We start from the raw sequence: 15,861 nt of genomic DNA, 5'->3' as shown, positions 1-15,861 counted from the left end.
AACAGAAAAAAAAGTGAGCCTGGCATCATTCTGTTTAGAATCTATGGTCTCTATGAAATTTACTGAAATCACTTCTTATGTCTTCCTAGGACAAACAGAATCCCACTGAAAATACATGGGCATGAAATTTTTGTCACTATTAATTAGTCTCAATGTGGTATGGGTTGTGGGCGAGGCAATCCGCTGTGTAAATCAATGTATAATTTGATACTGTTCTAGTGGTCTGAAATACATTTTAATAGAAACTCGGTTACGGATGAGATTATAAACAGAAACAGGAGGAAGTTAGATACTTGCAATTCAAACAAAAATATTTTAACAGAGCACAAATATTTACAGTCAGACATTATTTGTTATACATGGAACAAAAATGAAATGTGAAAAAGTGTACTTATGATATTGTTTCAAAAATAGTGTCACACACCTGAGTAAATGTTAAACATTAGTTTAACATTTCTAGTAGAAATGAAAACACAGGTTTATGCAGCATACTTAGAGATTGGTTTTGATTTTCTTTATATGTCTAAGATCTGATTTTATGCAAATTAATATTGTATCAATGAAGTAACCTATGTTCCTTCTGCTTTTATTCTCTTCTCCTTTTAAGTTCTGTTTAAGTATAAGCATTTATTTTACCCTTTTCCCTGATACCAAAAGAGGTATCTCGTTTTAGGCAAAATACATAATACAATTCCCAGATGGTGTGGGAAATGGAGGGGGGGGGAAGAAAAAAAAAAAAAGAAAAAAGGACTATTCTGAAACCATTTTTTTTTGCCTATTGTAAAATGAACCAGTGCTATTGCAGGTGACCCGGCACTAATGAGTGCCAAAAGAACACATTATTTTCATTCCCTAAATGGAAGTCATCATTTTCAATTAGAAAGAGAAGTGAAAAGATGAAAATTGATTGCCTGTCTCAGCTGGTAACCTTTACCTACAGATATCTATTGAAGTATGCACTTAATACCCATCACTAGGAAAAGCTTTATTCATTCAATATGCTCAGATGTATTATACAGGCATTCGGAGCTATTGAAGCAAAAAATCCATTGTTTGTTCTGAAACGGAAGCCCCCAAAACACACAGGGATCATAGTTTTAGCTCTGTATACTCTTTATATTCATTTAGTGGCTAGTACAACAGAGTTGAGACTTGATACAGTATTGTAAAGCAGTAAACATATTTTGATCCTTCAGTGCCAGACAGTCTGTGATTGCAAGGAATGACATGGTGGTCTGAAGTAATTCAGGAAATAATACATTTGTTTTGTGCTATCCTTCCAAGAGTACATCTCGTTGCATGGTGCCATCATACAACTTTAACTCTATGAACCATTGCACAATGCCCCCCCTGCCTCCTCATGCAGTACGAGCACCATACTGACATTACCAGCTACCTCACACACACTTTTGCTATTCTGCTTTTGTTATCAGGCTCATTTCCAAGGGATGGTTAGACTGATTTACACTTCACATTTTTTTCCCCTCTAATTTCTCTATAATATATTGCAACCCTCTGCAAATATGGAGGATTTAATACAAAATAAAAGATTTAACATGTATTTCTTTTAGTCAGCCAGAATCTTTATAAAAGCATGCATTTACACTTTTGAGGAAACTATACAACTCAGTTTAAAAACACAGACTAACATGTTGGTGATTTCTTATGAAATAAAGGGATTAAATACATTGAAATCTTGGCACATTTGACTAGTAAAATTATTATCGACTTCAATGCACTTGGAACTTCACCCACACAGTAAGCTACAATATAAGCAATGTATGTATTACCATAATAACATCATTGCATTTCAGCCTGATGCTCTAAATTAGAGTTGTTAAACTCTGGGGATCTAAAAAATATTGTGAAAATATCTTATATCCATATTATGGCAATGTTTTAAATTACAGGAGGAGACTTCCTTCTCCCCTGTGCTTGTTCTATTATATAAAAGCATTCTAAAGAGTTCACCTGCTTTTGACTGACATGAAGTCGAATGTAAAGTTTCAGGCTTCAATGAATAAAATCATTATGATCCAAGCTAACAAGACAACTTATGTATATTGCATAATAAATATTAAAAAGAAAAAAAAAGTGAGAAATGGACAGTATGGGCAATATGCAAGAGTCCTTATGATCTATTCCCACCACAGGATGTACCGCATAGACGAACAGCATTATAAAAGAAGTCCAATATTCTTAGTTCTCCAAAATATGAAGAAAAGAAAGGAAAAAAATGAAAAAGTCCTACCTTTCCACTCAAAGATTTCTTGCACAGATTCAAGAGTATTTCAGATTTTCCACAGTCTCTTTCCACCATTTTTTAATTTCTCTTGTGGACATTATAATTCCTCAACTACTTAAAAAATTTGTATGATTTATGCTTTTGTAAGAGTTCTATCACTGTTCACAAGGTATAGACAAATGAAAATACCAAGCAAACCTAAGCAGCATCTAGTTTCAATAACAGCCTTAAGAAACTTGACAGCTGCCAGTAAGCCTTTACAAAATACAGCTGGAAACGGGCTTTCATGCAAGTTGCTAGGAGCAACTTGTCAAATTCAAATCGAAGTTTAGCTCTACATGCCTTACGGTATGCACTCCAGCCTGTGCTGTGTTGTGGCTTCCAACCTCTTTTACGGCTCCCAAAACTGCAAACTTTAATCAGATTAACTCCTGCAAAAAGGAGTATTAGTTGCACAGGGAAGAAAAAGAACAATAGTGTGGTAGGTAAGCTCTAAGTCCCTACCACAAATTGTTCTGCACAACTGCCTGCTGGCTATCAGCAGCTTGGATTAATGTCAAAGAAAAACCAACCGGACGGTTTATTATGTCATTAATTTCTTCAAGATTAGATTTCTGGGAAAAACTGCAGAGCAGGCCAGCACATCCTTGGAAGCATGAATAACCAGTAACTTTCATTTACCTCCTTAAAATTCATACTGAAATTCTGCAGTTGTGAGAAGAACAACTGTAAGTCCAGGTTTAAACAGATCTGCCAGTAACAAAGATGAAATGGAAGTTTTTATAGCAAGAGTTGTTTGGTTTTGGTTTTTTAGTGATTTTTTTTTTTTTTAATTGAATCAGAACACACTGTATTAGCTGTTGAAGGAAATTTGAACTTTGCTTGAACTTTAAAATCACTTTCTTTTTTTTACCAACTATCATTTTGTAGTGACAGTTGCTTAATCATAGGTTATTTCAATAGCTTGTTACACTTCTTTTATTGACAATTTATCTCAATTATTACAATGACAGTAAGTCAACACTTTCAGATTTATGCCAGGTTTCACTGTCATTGAGTTAATTTCTGAATTTTGTAACAGTAGCATAAAATCCATGAGTTAAATACAAAAATGAACAATAGTTACCAGGCTATACTCCAAGCTTTTAATTCACTCAGCCTACTTTATAGGTGTATGTGAGGAATTTAACTCTAATATTGAGCTCTTCTTGCAAACTTTCAAGCAAAAACTCCACTCAGTGTGAACAAATTGAAACTACACTTAAACATAGTTCCAGTCTAAAAAAAACTTACTACTTTTAAAATACAAATTTTCACTATTGCCTGTCTGCAAATTCTGAAATAATAATTACTAATATGGAATGATTACTACCTAGAAAAGTATAAAACCACACAGTTTCAAAAAAGGAATTAGGAATTCACAAAAAAACATAGATAAATCACCTAAAAGCATCATTTTTGAAAAATAAATTACAATGCAAGAAATTCTTACTTTTCAGTGTTATTACAGAGAAAAATAAGGAAGATTACTAAATTAATAGTTAAATTAAGATATACTATGAAAGAATTGTCACATTTTTATTGTCATATTTAAATTCATAATATCATTTTAATCTAGACAGAGTCACACTTACCTTGATGTTGCCAGAAATGTTCAAGTGATGACTGCCATTCTTCCACACACATGCAATACTAGGAAATGTAAACTAAGTAAACTAGAACTACCTCACAGCATGTTAACATTTAGTGCAAATAGGTCACTGATTAATATAAATGTTTTAGAGTATCAATAATTATATTAGGAATTCAAAATATCAAAAGAAAAAATAAGGAATACAGATACAACAGTTGTTTATGTCAGATTTGGAAAATAGGTCCCTTATATTTTTATAAAAACATGTCTTTTGTATAAACTGATTAACATGGAACATATTGGAAAACACCTTAATAGTAAAATACATAAAGAAAACAGAATTTTGACAGTAATTTAATGTGAATTCAATGTGAATTCAATCCACTAATACATATACATTTTTCCATGTTCAGAAATCTTACCATATAAGCTTTGAGTTACATAAAATATACCTCACAAAAATGTCTCAATGTTTGTGAGTTTCAAATGAGTTACAGAGATTGAATGAGTTATTTTTATATATATACATTAAAAAAAAAATGTTATCAAGATTTAAACTGCAAGCGTGTAGATTGAGATTAGACATTAAGAAGTTGTTCTTCCCTGTGCGGGTGGTTAAGCACTGGCACAGATTGCCCAGAGAAGCTGTGGCAGTATTCAAGGCCAGGCTGGATGGGGCTTTGAAGAACCAGGTCTGGTGGAAGGGGTCCCTGTCCGTGGCAGGGGGGTTGGAACTAGATGATCTTTAAGGTCCCTTCCAACCCAAACCATTCTATTATTCTATGATATTTACTATACAAGCATGTTTAATATTATCAGTCCAGTTTATTTGCATAGGCAACCTCATAGAATGTTTTTTTAAAAATAGCTTTTTAATTTGTAAGACTCTAAATGGCTTTATCTCATTTTCAAAACCACACATAACACACTCATATCAATAGATGCAGCATTTTGTGCTTTTTATTCTTCCTTCGCAAGTAGCTAATTTGTAACATCAGACTGTTTTTTTAAAGTGTCAATGTTTGATTGGGTTTCCTTCACAGATTTATTTATTTCAAAAATACAGAAGTCCCCACTGTTGTCCATCTAAAGTTCAGGTACTGTATCCATATTTGAACACAAAACCAAAAAATTGTCTCAAAAAGAGACATAACACCTAAACATTACTCATAATTTATGAAGATGTTTATCAAATCAGGACACTCTTCTTGCACTGCCCAAATACCAGCCTAAGTATATAATTTCAGAAACCAAACCTCTAATTCTTTTTTCACACAATAGAGACAAACTTGTTAAAGAAATATTATAAATCTTAGTTAACACAAAATGTTCTTAAAGAAAGTAAGTGTGCTCAGAGTCATGAACGAGCTTACTCAGTGAGTTACTTAAAAATCGTATCTTTTTTTACTTCTCTTAAACTGTCCTGGAGATTTTTCTATATAGTTTGACTATATAGGCTATGATCAAAATTATTTTCTGAGTGCATACTTTACTAGCTTAGTCAGCTGGGTCAATCCATCAAGCCTAGAGGAAGCGGATTTTCTTGGATTTAGGTAAGAGGAACTCTCTGTCAAAAGGTTCTTGCTGAATTCCAGTTTTGACAATCACATTTCAAGAACATCCATACTTGCCCCTGACTACAGGATTATACAGACGTTACCTTAAGCTTGCTGGGAGTTCAGACACTATAAAAGTAAGCCATATGAAAGCAGAACAAGCTATTAAGCACATTTTCGACTGTAAGACAATCACAGGTGGTACCATGTACTCTATGACAGGAACATATGTAATGTTCAAAAATCTATGACTGTACACATAGGTCCCGATGACACTGTAACTTCTGTACTTGTTGCTTTTGATGTTTGAATCAGAAGATGTAGTGACAGTCCAAAATCAATGGGCTATCAATGGAGTTTATCAATCAGCTTCATTTCCACAAATAGAATTTCTGTGACTTAACAATAGATATAAAATTAAAAAAAAAAAAAAAGATAATATTTACAAAAAGCAATTAACAAAGATCGTAATTCTAATGTCTACAAAAATGTGCTGGTAGCAGTGGAATTACCACTTACGTGCCATTGCCAGGAATTTGGGAGTTCCACTGAAGTAGAAAATCAGCTGCAACTGACATGAGCTGACACAATTATTGGCCAAGTAAGAAGACAGGCCAGAGTCCAAACTGCCCAGGAAATCTTCTGCATGAAGCTTAGAGATGTAGGTGAGGTGATTGTAGTGAAGTTTGCCTTGGATTCAGCAATGCAAACAATCACTACAGGCTAAATTAATCTTAAATAAACCTCCTTGTGTAAGCACGAAACTGTGATTTACTTAGTACGCTCCAGCTTCTGGGCCATTCCTATGTGTACTAATCTACCTGTGGCCTTTTCTACCAGATCATCCTTAAGTTTCCTGTGCTAGTGGAATCACACACTGGAGGTAGAGGAGGGATGTCTGGAGGCACAAAGGGAAGAGATATCTGCATGTCTGAATTTAAAATAGAGAGTCATGCTGTACAGCAATTACAGAAGTGAAGGTAAAATTTTATGTATTGTAGACTGTTTTACACCAACAACCTGAAAGAATCTGGTTTGTGAGGTCATACACTACTTAGTTGCTTTGCTTACCACAGAACAGAAAAGAACATAGTTCAGCTGGAAGGGATCTGCAATGGTCAGTCAAATCCTAAGTAGCTCATTTACCGCATAAAGTGTTTCAGTCCATTGATGTTTTAATTTGCAAACCAGGCACTCAGCAAAGAAAGCCAAAGCACTCAGTAACTTGCAGAAGTACTGAGCCTTCTTGTAAACTAAACTATGATTTAAACACACTGCCTAATATGATCTATAATTGCACGTGGATATAATTTCTATTACAAGAAAGTTCAGCCTTTTCAGATAGACTACTTAAAATGGGTGCTTATTGCCCAAAAGGCATATAGAGATAGGCTATTTTTATCTGCATGATTTGGAATTCTAAGAGGAAGAAAATGTTAAATTGCAAATGGTCTTGGAAACGCTAAGTCAATTTTACAATTTTGAACTCTGAGTGTGTCTCATTTACTGCAGTAGATGTTTCACTTAACTCTGGCTTCCAAAATACCTGATTTATATTTCTAGAATCCATCTCAGGTTTTGCTTTTCATTTTTTCTGTAATAAGACCCTGGCTTCCAAAATGCCCGATTCATATTTCTAGAATTCATCTTTGGTTTTGCCTTTAATAGCTCACACAAGAACACTAAGTTCATATTTGAATATTATAACTTTTTTGAAGATAAGATTTTTTGTTCTTCGAAGTGTATAACACCATGACTGAATCTAACTGCATAAAAAAATTATGCTAGGGCTTCATGGCTTTGGTTTTATTGGTTTGTTTTGGGTTAGTTGTTTGAGTTATTTTTTGGATGAAGGGTGATTTCTCAGATTTAACTTTTACTGATACACAAGCTAAATGGGAATTAAGCGTTCTGAAGTCTCACCATGAAAGAGACAATTCAGGTCATGTCACTGTAAAACAGTAATCAACATAATCCCACTTCTGTATTTTTCCTGCCAACATAATCCTGAAAAGGGCATTAAAACCATGTTTATAGGTTGGGAAGATAAAACTTCTTCTTAAAGCACATCCATGAAGACTAAGTGAGTAGATAATGAAGAGGAATTGAGCAGTATCTAGACTGAGTGAGTCAGGTTGTTCATCCCATTTTCTGTAATACTACAACATTCTTTGAATTAGGATATTTATTTTGCCTAATTCTCCACTCTGCTGAATTTCCATTATTTCAGTTAAATAATTCTATATATACTTTGGGAATTATGAAAATTCAACTCGACTGTTGAATAACTTAAACTTTTTATAAAAAATACCAGCATCCCACACAGTGCTCAAAGCATGGGAGGCGGGGGTGCAGACAGTGGAATTTAGTACTTCTCTGTGTTACAGTATGCAATTTATCAACATACAGTAGCACTGCCTTGCACTGGGAGAAGTTAGCACTTTCCTCTAGCTCCAGCAGTGTCTTCAGTTGTCACCATGGTGAGGTATGAGCAGGAACAGAAACTATTAAGCTGGCAGATGCAGGATCCTCCCAAACCGTAAAGTGCACAAGAAATTAAACTTAGCACTGCAGCACTCCACTTTTTGAATAGTGTCCACTACAAGAAGTAAAAAGAAAACCTGTATCTTTTTATTTTATTGTCCAAGAAAGATCCTATTCATGGAATGTATTTTGATAAATGCAAAATTATACTTAAAGTCAAAATAAGGCCTTCTGAATAACATCAACAACCCATATTACTGCTGCATGCAAGCCTGGGGTCTAGAAATCTCAGGAAGAAAAATTCCAGGAGTACTTTTATTTAAAGGATAGAGAGGAATAATTAAAAAGTTGGTAAGTCTTGGGCCCAGCTGTCTGCTATTTTGCTGTGGTGCTACCTGAACTCAGAGAGAGAAGGAGATGAAGTACTTATTCCCAGAGAGCTCTGCAGTTATCCAAGATGTAGAGGAAATGTTGTTCGTCCGTATTCTGGAGTTACAGCACAATCTAAAGGCTTACATTTTACCCAGATGGAAGAAGAAAAGATAGGTATTAAGATATTTGTCTCCATTATCCAGTTAAAATGTTTTATAGCCCTGAAGGTTACGTAAAGCCTTTTTTTTTCTGTCTAGGATGCCTGCTTTCTGGTTAACCTGAGACTAGAATTTTCAATTATAGAATCTCAATTATAGCCAGCAGGCAACCTATTAGCCACATTAATAGATAACTCAGCAAAAGAAGTTTCCTGTGTTTCAAAATAGTGCATGCCAAGAATATAGATCAGCTTTGCTATCAAGAAAGATTAAAAAATCTTTGTAAAAGCCATTCTAAATCAAAAAACACACGAACTAAATTACTATACATTACCTTGTATATCTAAAATGCTGGAAATATGAGCATTTGAGCAGTCTATATGCTATTCTATACAAACTATATGGTTTTTTTTTCATTAAGATAAACTCTAATGTCTGCTGTTATAAGCATATTTTTAGCTTGAATTTCTATGGAAAAGTAGAACTTCAATAAATAAACCTTCGTTTGGAGAAGAGCCTGGTATGTGCAAACATCCAGGAGCTGGAATCACAAAAGGCAGCAGAAAAGACTTTTGGTGTATTGTCATGGATCTAAGGTTATTTTGTTACTCACTCTAATGCTGACACAGGAATTTTTATAATGTCGAGAAGATGCAGCTTTTTCTATTTGAAAGAGAGAAATATTAATTTCTCTTAATATTATAATCCATTATTACGGAGTTCTTTCTATTTACAAAGATAATGCTACTTTGCTCCTTGAAACTCCTTGACTCCATATTACCTGCAACATAAATTCAATCAATGTACATAGCCTGTTTTGTCTGTATTACCTCTATATCATCTGCCTCAAAAAACAATTTGCACACAAAAATAATAAATAAACAGTAACATTTTTCTCTTCCTATCATCACCCATTGTTTTAAAACTGGTGAGTACTCATCCTTGGTTAATTTATTTTTTATTTACATGGAATTGAGAAGATTTTAGTAAAAAAAGATACAAATTTTCAAAACTTGTTAAATCAGTGAGCCAAGAGCAAATATGATCTCATGACAAATTTAACATAAACCAGCACTAACATCATTATAAATATCCACTCATTTTTGTCTAAGGTGAAGGCAGCTGTCAAAAAGAATGTAACTTAGCCCAGTTTCCATAAAACATTGAGCAGAATTCAAAATCCACCAGCAAGAATGGTCTGTTTTAAAACTAGCCCAAGGATCTATGATCAATCAGTAGATAAATAAAGCAACCACATCTTTCCATAAAATTGGTGATGAAGAGTCACTTACCTAAAACCCCCAGCCTGTAATTGAGAGTGATAACAATGACATTTCCATAACTTGCGAGAATGCTGCCATCAATCATATTGCCAGTACCCTCCATGTAAGATCCACCATGGATGTAGACCATAACGGGTTTCTTGCTGTTCTGATCATGAATGTCTGAAAAAATTCAAGTAAGGAAAACATAATAAAGTAATAAAAAATAAGGAGACACAGCATTAACAATTTATAACAGTGCTAAAAATATTCTTAATTATTTCCCATGTTTTCAATAGGAAATTTCACCACTTTAATCAGCTGGTTTATATAGTTCAGGATCATCCTACAAGTCTAATATTTATAGCTTGAGTGTTTCTCTTGGTTACTTCAAATAGTATTTCCTCTGAAAAGCGTCCTCTGAACACTTGAAATATCTTCAATATTACAAAGAATTTAATTTGAATATAAAAATCTAAAAGCCTAAAAAGAAAGATCAAATTATGGAATAGTCTTGTCTTTTTTTAGAATATTCTGATCCAAGTATACGTCAGCACAGAAATTATCTGTACATCTCATAATAAAATTACAATCATGATCTATATTTTCCCATTCCACACTGAGACATTATTGTTGAAATTATATTCCCAATACTTCACTATGAGATAATATCACAAAATCAAATTGTTCTGACAGAAGTAAACATAGTACACTGTTCCTTCTTTCAATAGCACAGGAGTTAACAGAGAATTTATGTGAATTCATGGCCCAGATTTTCTGTATTGAGATCAAATGGCATCTCCTGTGTTGTGCTTTTCCTTGTCATAGTAGCTAAGCCTTAAAGAACAGCCTTGATTTAATGCTCCTTAATGGTATTGCTGATCTTTTGTATACACAAAAAAGCTCTTGACTTCTTGCAAACAGGTAAACAGGTGGGTCTTTATTTGTAAAAGAAAAGTTACATGAAATTGATAGTAATACTTTCCTACTTCAAGGTGAGTTATAAAGATGAATTGAGTTATATTTAGTACTGGATTAATCTCTCTTCCTTTAATAACCAAAAAGTTAGGCTCCTGATCCCAGAGATGGTTCCAGACTACCTAAATTAGGATGTTACATCCTCTACAGAAACAGTGGGAACAGGGGCTAAGCTCCTTTAAAAAGCAGAGGGCAATTCAGCAAACTGCCATTAGATACATACATCTTTTACAAATAATTCAGTGTATCTGCATGTGGAATAGGAGTACTTCTTTCAGTCCTATACTACAACATGCAAGGGAAGGCAGATTATTCAAGAACAGTCAGAGATTAAAACACAGTGTTCTTTTCTGGGTAGGATAAGCATATACTGAATAATGGGAAAAGGAAGTGGTAAAAGAAAAAGCTGAGCTAAATACCTAGTGGTAGGCTATCTAGGTTTGAAACCTTCCAAAACTCTTACTTCTCCTGAACTTTGTTAGGAAATACTCTAAGATAACAAAAATGTGATCAGCAATGAGTTACCATATATATAAAACATGCTGTATTTTATGCATTGTACTTGCGCAGCAGAACAAAAGTTTTTGTGATAAGATCTTAATTGTTGTGACTATAAGAGTAATGCAGCTGTTAAACAGATCATATAAAGCAATGAGGTGCATTCTAGAGGACATATTTTTTTTTCTATTCTCAGTATTTTCAACAAACTATATGAAAGTGTTTCTTCTGTAAAGGCACAGCTAAGCCCTGAAAAAATGAAAGCAACAGTTATTTAACACAATTATTTGTGTTACTGAATTACCTCTCCCTTCTCTCTCCAAAGTTTCATGGCATGATTTGTTGTGTTTAATCTTTCCTTATTCTATAGTTCTACCTCAGGGTTGAATCTTTCACTGCTGAAGTCAATGGGAGGTTTCCTCTTCCCCTTCAATGGGAACACGATTAGCTTCAACATAAAGGAAATGAGCTCTACGTTTTATGTTCTCAGATCTAAAGTGGATGCCCTTGTTAACCATGAAAACCTAACATTTTGTAATTTTTAAGAAGTCTTAACTATAGTGTATTCATAATCCAATATATATCTTTTAAGCTTTTAAAGCAATTCTGGTTTTGCTTGTAATTTATCTTTTGTTTAAATTAACTACAGAATTTGATATAGGAAATTATGATATCATAATTTTTAAAAAAGCCTATGTTGCACAGAAATAGGAAGGTAATATTCAGAAAATAAGAGAGAAATTTTGGAGTATTATGCACAGCATTGTTGTTTTATAAGAAATAGTATAATTCAGCAATGAAGAGGGTACAGCAGAGGGCAACCAGTGTGAATCAAAGACCAGATATTTTTATTATATTTTGTGTATGGATAGAGTAGCTGCAATTGAGCTGAACTCCCAGGAAAAGAGGAGACAGTGTACGCACTGCAGAATGCCTGATTCTAAGGCGAACAACAAGGACAAATATTTCAGTTATTTGAACTGATGTCAGATAGAAGAAAACAAGAAAAAAAACCCCAAACCATGGAATAACACTTTGGATTGGCCAAGCATGAGAGGATTAAAAAACGTACTGCACAAAAACGAGACCAATAAACTATCCAAGGTTGTTATCTTTTCAATTAATTTGAAAAATATTTTTCTTAACTTGGTAAATATAGAAAGTAAAATAAACTGTCAGTGTGACTTTAATGAAAAGGAAGGGTGAGAATAGAGGAAGATTTCACGACTTCTTTCTGCATCGGTGCATCCTAAATAGCTTGGCTGTGCCAAGGCAACAAAAAAGTATTTCCTTGTAAAAATTTTTTGGGTACTTCACTGTGAACTTTAGCATTTCCTTTCAGTGAATCCAATCCAATTCTGAAAGAAGTCAATGAAAATGATTGTAATTGATTTCAGTGGGAATGTGGTCAGAGTCAGAACAAACGTATCTCAGAGGCCAGCTGATTACAGGAAAAAACAATAAAGCAACATCAACAGCTGCCTTTATTTTTGTGTTCTGAAATAAACCACATCCTGTGAGAAAAAAATAAGTAAGTAAATAAAAATAGCAAAGACAAAGCACAATTCAACTGCATCATGTACAGCATGTGCACTGGAAAAACAGTGGAAGTGAAAGGATAGATGTGAGGTTTTTAGTGAATTTCAAACAGGTGAATTTACGAAATATGTAGGAGGGAAAAGAGCACATGCATTTTTTAAATTCCATTTTCTCAACCTAAGAAAGAATAAGGGGAAAAAAATATGTGGTTTCAAATAATATTTATGTTACTCACTTCACACATATTTAGGAATAACTTTTACACCTATGTCACAGAGGAACTGCAGTCATCTATATGCTAATTTGAATTTTAAAAAGAAAAACAACGAAAGTAATTTCCAAAGAAGAAAATGAAGAAGCACACTGAAGTGAGCTTCTGCAAATAAGGGACTAAAAATCATGTTGAAATAACAGCAATAACAATAACAATCACTATTATAATAAAAAATTAAAAGTTTATGTTCATGCATCAGGGTCGAGCTTTGAAAAAACAAAAAATACCTTCATCTTCACCACGATCATTACTGGTTATATCATCTGCGCTTTTCTTTGTGTTGGCTCCTGGGATCATAGTGAGGAGGAGAATAAAGGGAAAAAAGAGAATTCAAAAACAGCAGATTCTCAAAAATTAAAAAAAAACACTAGTACAAAAAAATGTAACAAAAATTTCAAAATCTGTTACATTTGAAATTGAAAAAAAAGATGCAAACTGCACATAAACATAAAATGTCAAGAACAAATTGAAAATATTAAAAAAAGTATCATATTCTGTGACAATGCAGTTAATTCAGTTAAAAGTGATTTCTGCAAAAACAAAATTAATGTGCTATTAAAAAAGAAGAATACAAACCAAAAATTATATTAAAAAATTGACCAAATTATGGTTTCTAAGTAAGAAATGCAATTTATTTCATTCTGTTCTGTAACCTTGAAGAAATAATGCCTTCATTTACTATCTTCAATGACTTAACATTTTATTTATTCTCATTAGGATTTACTAAGAATCAGCGACAACCTGAATTTTAGATGGAAACAATGCAAATAAAATTATCTTTGAATCTTACACAACATGACCGGACCAAGACAAACCATAAAGACCTTCAAATATAATCTCGCTTCCCATATGAGCAAGAAGATATTTAAAACAACAGACTGTAAAAGGGAGAAACAGATTTGAGTCGACCTCAAACATGAAATTGGTCCAAAAGTAGCCTTGGTTCATATTATACCACATTTCATGCTCTTCAGAAAAACCTGGAATTTAACCGAGCACAGTTACTTACCATGAAAAGAACTTGTACTTATTTATTAGAAGATTTAGTAAAGAATACATTTTAATTTGTATTCAGTATGCTTTGTCAAAATACTTTTGAAGTGTACACAAGTGCACAGACACACGCACACACACATAGACACACGTCCACACATGCCCTAGGCTGTACTTATGGGAGCAAGAGGAAATAAACATAGCTTTTTCCACTCATTTCCTTGTGCAGTATTTCTGTCTTGTGCCTAAAAAAAAAAAAAAAAGACACCGAGATATCCTTGTACCCAGCATTTCATCGTACTATCCTTACTCCTGTAGCAAGCAGACCTCTTGTTAAAGGTTACTTGATAAGAGTGAAACGTGAATAGGAAACTCAATTTCTAATTTAACTCATGAATTAAATATGGCTTCTAAAAAAATTCAAATAGTCTAAGTCACTACGTTAACCATTTTTTCCCCTGAATTGTCTTTATTTGGAAGTGTGTTTTCAAGACATATTGAAAAAGAGCAGTATATTTATTTCTGTATGTATGAGTTTGTGTATGAACTCTGAATATGCCACAGAGACAACATATTTAGCTAAAGTAAGTATTTTATTACTTCTTTTTATTCTACTATTTAAAATGTCTTCATATCCCTCAAAATTCAAGGTTTCAAGTAAATTTCAATCCATGTTTGTAAAACTGACCGAATGCAGTTAATTGTAACTATGCTATTTAAGAATTGTTAATATATTCAGTTTGGGATTCTCTGTACTGGTTTGCTTCTCTTTTTTGATACAGACAGAATACAGATTTTCTATAGAAATTTTCTGGAAACACTGTCGTTATATATGGAATAATGGTGCTTAGTGAGTTAAAATGTGAAAAGCAGTGGCTGAGACTCCATCTCCACACAAAGATCACATTTCCACTGCTGTTGCACAACAGTTATTGTGTATGTAATATATGAGTGCATTCAATTATATGTATTCAGTACATAATTAACTAGGTAAAATTTGACTGTTAATGAAATACAGATGTTCTTTAATCTATCAATTTCACTGCAAAATGTTAGATACAGGCTTTAAATCTCAGTCAACATCCAAGTTTTGGACTTCATGTGTGCTGCTTTTTTCCTCCCTAAGAAACTCCATGTGCAATATAATTGTAAACTTTAATTCAGAAAGCATCTATCTTTAAAACTTTTTCATTCTAAAACACTGATCCATGTATTAATAAACTTTAAAAAAACACTTGATTTATCTATGGATGTAAAGTCACCTTGTATTCTGAGATTCATTCTCAGTGCCATGCATACATATATCACAAATGAAGAAGTCACCCCACTCTAAGCACATCCTCTGGCTCACATTTCCTTTGATAATGAATAAAAGTATCATTCAGAAACAGATTTTCTGGGGTTGCAAGTCTTCCCAGATGTATTCACAATTTATGCTACATCTTCCTCCATTCAGATAATATTCAGATTATATATATATGTAATGTAGTCAGGTCCCATGCATGCAGTTTACCCCTGCTTGCATTTTAGGTATCCATTCTGAAGCCTCTAATGTCAGCAAAAAATTTTCAACTACTGCTTAAGCTGATGCCGTTTCTTTGCATTTTATATGCAATTGCTCCATCTGTCACACAGTACACCTTTTGACCCCCTTTAATTTTGGGAAAGCGCTCAGTCTTCAGAAACCACACAGCACATTATTAGTTGTATGACCTCCTAGTTTCACACAGAGCATGCTCAACCTTCTGGAAACTTCCAGCTCAAACCAGATTAATACAGGATTTAATAGTCATTCTCTCAGTGATATGTTTTATTTATACAGCCATTTCAATAGATCTCTAAAGCTCTTGGTTTCCCATCCCATGAGAG

General features: G+C 33.5%; 1 protein-coding gene across 7 annotated transcripts in view; it reads right to left on the bottom strand.

Annotated features, from left to right (window-relative positions):
- Positions 1 to 15,861, bottom strand: part of NLGN4X (neuroligin 4 X-linked) — a 178,584-nt gene that overhangs the window by 66,405 nt on the left and 96,318 nt on the right. For 4 of the 7 annotated variants that reach the window (XM_030476301.1, XM_030476300.1, XM_030476302.1 and 1 more), the window contains 2 exons: positions 13,227 to 13,286; positions 9,741 to 9,893 (listed from right to left, as the gene is read on the bottom strand). The exons of 1 other annotated variant lie outside the window; for it this stretch is intronic. In XM_030476301.1, the coding sequence (XP_030332161.1) occupies positions 9,741 to 9,893; positions 13,227 to 13,286 (213 nt within the window). The remainder of the gene's footprint in view (positions 1 to 9,740; positions 9,894 to 13,226; positions 13,287 to 15,861) is intronic. 2 more of the 7 variants (XM_030476305.1, XM_030476304.1) reach the window with 1 other exon arrangement.

This window comes from Strigops habroptila, chromosome 2 (assembly GCF_004027225.2).
Source record: "Strigops habroptila isolate Jane chromosome 2, bStrHab1.2.pri, whole genome shotgun sequence".
In the NCBI taxonomy this organism is placed as follows: Eukaryota; Metazoa; Chordata; class Aves; order Psittaciformes; family Psittacidae; genus Strigops; species Strigops habroptila.
The sequence above is the reverse complement of the archived record's forward strand: the minus strand, read 5'-3'. Positions and strand labels throughout refer to the sequence as shown.